This window comes from Sminthopsis crassicaudata, chromosome 5 (assembly GCF_048593235.1).
Source record: "Sminthopsis crassicaudata isolate SCR6 chromosome 5, ASM4859323v1, whole genome shotgun sequence".
Taxonomy (NCBI): domain Eukaryota; kingdom Metazoa; phylum Chordata; class Mammalia; order Dasyuromorphia; family Dasyuridae; genus Sminthopsis; species Sminthopsis crassicaudata.
This window is the reverse complement of record NC_133621.1, coordinates 28,900,584-28,906,583: the sequence shown is the minus strand read 5'-3', so window position 1 is coordinate 28,906,583 and position 6,000 is coordinate 28,900,584. Positions and strand designations below refer to the sequence as shown.

The window sequence follows — 6,000 nt, the reverse complement described above, 5'->3', positions numbered from 1 at the left end:
CTCTCTTTGTCTCTGTCAGTCTGTCAGTCAGTCTGTCTGTCTCTCTCTCTCTCTTGCTGTCACTCTCTCTTTTTTGTCTGTCCCTGTATGTGTGCATTGTGTGTATTATTCCCTTTTTGAATCAATTCTGTTATAAATGCCTAATATTCCCCCAAATCTCCAATTATAAAAGTTGTTCCTTTTGTTCCCTTCCTATGTGAGATACATTTTCCTCACATCACTCTTCCCTTCTCTCTTTCAGAACATCCTTATTTTTCACCCCTATGTTTTTTGACATCACCACACATTAATTTATTCACACTCATACCCTCTGTCATAGACTCCTTTTTTATATAATAGTTTGTATTTATCAGATATATGCATGGGTAATTTTGCAACATTGATAATTGCCAAAGCTTTTGTTCTAATTTTTCCCCTCCTTCCCCCCCGCCCCCGCAGATGGCAGGTTAAATATGTTAGAGTATAAATTAAATACAATATATGTATACATGAAAGTAGACTCCTTCTAATGCCTAATGATAAGGTTCTTAAAAGTTACATATATCATCTTTCTATATAGGAATGTAAATGATCTTTATTGAGTATCTTATTATTTGTCTTTGTTTACCTTTTTATGCTTTCCTTGGGTCTTGTAATTAAAAATCAAATTTTATATTCAGCTCTGGTTTTTCCATCAGTAATTCTTGAACATTTTCTGTTTCATTAAACATCCACCCCCACCCATATCCCCTAAAATGGTTATATTCAGTTTTTCTTGATATGCCATTTTTGGTTATAATCCTGACTCCTTGCCTTCTTATGAGAATATCATATTTGAAACCTTCTGTTCCTAGACACTGGGACATTACTTTGCTATTCCCAGGTTTTTTTCATGCTGGTCTTTTCAGAGCTAGTTCTAGGGATTTGCAAAATTTTGGGTGTTTCCAAGATAATGAGATCCAGGGAGAAGTGTGATAACTGTTTCCTGATTTCCCTTCTGATATTTAACAATAAAATTTTCTCCTTGCAGTTATAAGTACTAATGCTCCTTTCTCCCTTAGAATTATGACCAGGTTCTGGCTCCCTTTGGATCAAACTCAAGTGTTCCTCTCTATTCTGGAACTGTGACCCAGTACTATTTATGGGCTACAGAGTTGCCTAGCAGTGCCAATTGCCCCCTACCTGCAAAGGGTCCCTGGTGTTCTCTGTATGGCCAGTTATCTAATCCCCTTATCATCTCTGGGTTGATAGTTCCTGGAGCTGTTGCTGCTGTCACCCACCTCCAAGGTCTAATTTTAATACTGCTGCCATCTTCTGGGCCATCCCCCATGCCACTCTCATAGACCTCTTCTGATGATTTCTAAGGTTTTTTTTTTTTAGCTAGAAAAAAATGAGATTTTATTGACTCTTTCACTCCAAAATTTGGTTTTTAAAGTTGTTTGGAAAGGAATGTGGTTGTTGCCTTGATTTCACCATCTTGATTTCCCCAATTCCTCACCAAAAATGACTTTCTTATCTAGATAAGATCACAGTAGGAATAGGGTAAAACAGAGCCGGACTGTAAACATATAGGAAAATAATCAGGGACCTCTGTGCCTTAGTGCTGCTCTTACAGTATGAAAGGAATGGATTTGACATTCATCTGACTATGGAAAGCTGGGCAAGTCAATGAATCTCTCTGTTTCCATCTCCCCATTTGTAAAATTTGAATAAAACTTATATCACAAGATTGTGAGCATAAAATAGAAGAGTATAAAAAACATTTTGCAAATTTTAAAACCTTTAACATTATCTTTTAATATCAATATTCATGGTGGCATATAGGATATGAACCACCTAGTATTAGACTAGGAAGATGTCACATTCATTCATTCATTTTCTACACACACACACACACACACACACATGTATATATCTATATCTATATATACATTCATTTATCAATTTATTTATTTGTCTATTTTATTCATCTATTTGTTAATTTTTAAGACTGGACTTCTGGTTTAGGAAGTTTAGGAAACTCTCAGCGAGCTAACACCCTTTACCAATATAGAAGCTTCTCTTCAATTTATATTCCAAGAATGTTTACTATATCACAATGAGATTAAATAACTTGCTTAACTTGTATGAATTAGAGATATGACTTGAACTAAAATTTATTGACTATGGCCAGTATTATGTTAATCAGTGCCTCTATTCAGTAGTAATGTTTATGTGTCTCTAACTTTGGAATCTTTCTTCTAATTTTTTTTTTTTATCTGTAGCATAAACTCTTGTAGTCTACAATGTGCAGCAACAAAAAGTAGAATGAAAAGAAAAGAAGTGATATCAAATAGAATCTAGTCATATTAGCATGTGTAAAGAAGAGGGAAATCTTAATTAGGGATTGACTATTGACAGAGTACGTCTCAGGAAATCTAAGAAATCCCTTCCAATTCATAATTCTTGCAATTGATATCTATTGGTCAAGGAAGGCTTAGAAAAAAGAATGTTAGGTGAAAGCTTGAAAGTCAAAACTCAAAGAAAGAACTCTCGACTAAAGTCAAATACATGAGATTCTTAGAACATGAGATTCATCGAGGTCTAGAGCCTTGGTCAACAGTAACATTTCATTAGAGATAATTTTCTTCCTCCTCTTCCCCTAATTCCTTTCCCCTTTTTTAATCTTCTTCATCTTCTTCCTCCTTCTACCTTCTTTCTTCATTACAACTTTATCATGTCATCTAAATGGAAACTCCAGGTCTTATAAATCTATTTTCATTCTTCTTTCCAATAGATACTTTGCCCTGATTCTAGGCAAAGACAATTTAATCGTATATGTTGACCAATGATGACAGGTTTATTGTACAGTAAATAAGCTAGATTACTTTAGCCAATGAAGGAAAGAAAATTCCTAAAAAAGAAAAATAAAAGCAAACTAACCAAAATGACATCTTATATTACTAATATCGATTCTAATTTGTTAGAGGCATATAAGGTATAACCTGCACTGGTGATTCAGTTTTCTCATCTACAAGATGAGATTTTTGGACAGTACTTACAGCCCATAATTCCATGAGCTTGTTGAATTTTCCCTGCTTAAATAGGGGAAAATATCCACACGAATAATACCATTATACCAGTTAAAAGTGAGGAAGCAAGACAAAACATTGGGATGGTGGGAATAAACAATTACTCTTGATACTCAAAGAACCAGATTTGGAAGGGTTCATAATGATCTGCACATTCAACTCTTCCCTGAAACCTTGAAAAATGTAATCCTCCAACTTGACTGAACAACATCTAGTAAGGAGAAACCCACATGTTACATCTAAGATAGCCCACATCCTTGCTGATAGTTCTGTTAGAAAATTCTGAGTATTCTCCTCATTTAAATTAAGACAAAATTGTATTATTAGCTACTTTTATTTACTGTTAGTAATTCTGCTTACCAAGGACAAGCAGAAGAAATGATTTCACTTTTGCATAGATATTTCATCATGTCCTTCATAAGTTTCTCTTCTCCATTCTAAGCACTCATACCATTTTAGTCTTTCCTTAAATAGTGGGGACCTTGGTCTTTGCCCATACTGGTCAACTTCTGGCCACTCTCTAATTCATCAGGAACATTCCTAAAATGTGCTACCCAGAACTGCGTTTAATACTCTAGATTTGGTCTCACCAGGACCAAGGAGCATCATTGTCTTAATCCCAAATGGATACTTCTTTTCTTGCTCCCTGATTTTCCATTAGACTTCTTGTAATCTATCAAACATAAATCAGGAAAACATTGGAATGTCAAATCAGGAAAACATTGGAATGTCAAAACCAAAAGCACCATTTGATAGCAGTCATGATATTCATATTCAAAAAGGAAAAAAAAATAAATTTTATCTTACCTCTCGATGTTGGAGAGACAAAATGTAAAATGGACAGTGTGACACATGATTAGAAGTCAAGAGACCTGAATTCTAATTCCTCCTTTTCTGCTAGGTAGCTATCTTCCCCGATTTCATTTTCCTTATGTGTAAAAAGAAGATATTGGATGTGAACCATCTCAATATTCATTCCAGTTCTAAAATGCTATCACCCTAAATACAGTTTTACATTCTAATTTACTCCCTGCTGTTACTGTGATAACAATGTCCAAACCCAATCGCCTTCAGGGTACATGTAGTACAAGGGCATTTGAGGCCCATCTGTTCTCAGACTTTGGTCTATTGAAGGGCTTATGTTCTTTTTTAACTCTATAATTGGATATATAAGAAGACACAAAATTCTATTTTAATGTGAAAAATAATGAAACTGAAAAGAAGCAAAACAATGGGGCTTTCCTCCAATTTGAGTTTTGGGTCTTGTTTTCCATTAAAAGTTAGAGAAACAGGAATATCCATGTTCACACAAATATACACATTCTGAATGCAATATAAATATTTCGGAATTTGTCACTGCTTAGCATTTCTTTATGTTATACATTGTGGATTACAGAACATTTTAAAGAAAATATATTTTGAATTCACAGATAACAATTTTGAGAGCTTCCAGAGATGGATCAAGGAGATATTATGTATGTCTGAGAATCTGTAATCTCATTGTCTGACTATTCCTCTGAATTCTCTAATTCTGTTGATTATAAACCTTCCACATCTTGTCATCTTTTATAAAATCCCTGTTCATGTCCTCCTTAAATACTTGGGGGCAGGGCACATGCAATTTTCTTTAAGATTTCTTCTAAATCCCTTAATATTATGTATAGACCACTTCAGAAGGTAGGCTTTCAATACTGAAATGGACAATGATCAGAAAGGAGGCTTGATTGTATTTGAGAAATTCACCCACACTTTTAGTGAGTCCATATTTCTGCCTAAAACAAAAGCTTATATCTTTAATACCAGCATTTTTTTCTACTGATGTTCCATAGCTGCAAATTATAAAATTCCATACCATACAAAGACTTGTGTGTGTTTATGTGTGTATGAGAGAGAGAGAGACAGAGACAGAGAGACAGAGAGACAGGGGAGGAAGGGAAGGGAGGGAGGGAGACAGATAAAGGTACAGTGAGCCTGCCTGCCTGTCTTCCCTCCTTCCCTCCTTCCTTCCTTCCCTCCTTCCTTCCCTTTCCTCCCTCCTTCCTTCCTTCCTTCCTTCCTTCCTTCCTTCCTTCCTTCCTTCCTTCCTTCCTTCCTTCCTTCCTTCCTTCCTTCCTTCCTTCCTTCCTTCCTTCCTTCCTTCCTTCCCTCCTTCCCTCCTTCCTTCCTTCCTTTTTTTCCTTTTCTCCTTCTGTTTCAGATAATGTCTGAAGTTGAATTTGAATTCAAGTCCTCCTGACTCCAGGGGCAGTGATCTATCCACTGTGCAACCCAACTGCCCTAGCTTCCCATTTTAATTAGCTAGTCTTCATGAAGAGATGCTAGTGTTAGTTTTTTTTTTTTCAGCACTTTGTGCAATGCTTACCAGATGTGTTATTGTTCAGTTTTTTCCAGAGGTGTTCAACAGTAAATAAAAGATTATTGACCAACTGATTTGGTCTCCAATTAAATTATTGGGAGTTGAGAAGTTGTTCCTATTTCAAACAGGTAGATGCTTTTTACAAGGAAGAAAAAGAGAAAAAAAATTAGCCTCTGCCTTCCTTTTCCTTCACCAGGGAACTTTACAAGGAAGAGCCAGAGCCACCAGCAGGGACAGCAGGTTCATGCTGCTCTCCTGTTCCTCTCTGCTGACTCTGAGGGCCACAAGTGACTTCATCACATCCTCCTCTTCCCTTTCCTACCTTGTAGAAGAATCTGAGAATTATCCAACAAAGAGTCTCCTTCTCAAAGAATTATATCCCCCCCCCGGAAAAAAAAACAAAGGGTTGGCTGGTCTTTTCTTGAGGAAGTGAGTAACAGCAGAGGTGTCCTTATGGGTGTTCCTATATGTATGTCCAAGTAGTATATAATCTTCATGTAGATGTATACAAGCACAAATATATATATATATTGCTACTGGTCAGGGACTGTACTAAGCCCTAGATTTACAAAGAAAGAGCCCCAAAATATCTCT

General features: G+C 36.0%; 1 protein-coding gene across 1 annotated transcript in view; it reads right to left on the bottom strand.

The window, feature by feature from the left end:
* Nucleotides 1-3,879: 3,879 nt before the first annotated feature.
* Nucleotides 3,880-6,000, bottom strand: part of LOC141543562 (zinc finger protein 385B-like) — a 368,062-nt gene continuing 365,941 nt past the window's right edge. Inside the window, exon 3 of the mRNA XM_074269014.1 lies at nucleotides 3,880-3,978. Coding sequence (XP_074125115.1) covers nucleotides 3,971-3,978 — 8 coding nt within the window. The 3' untranslated portion in view covers nucleotides 3,880-3,970. The remainder of the gene's footprint in view (nucleotides 3,979-6,000) is intronic.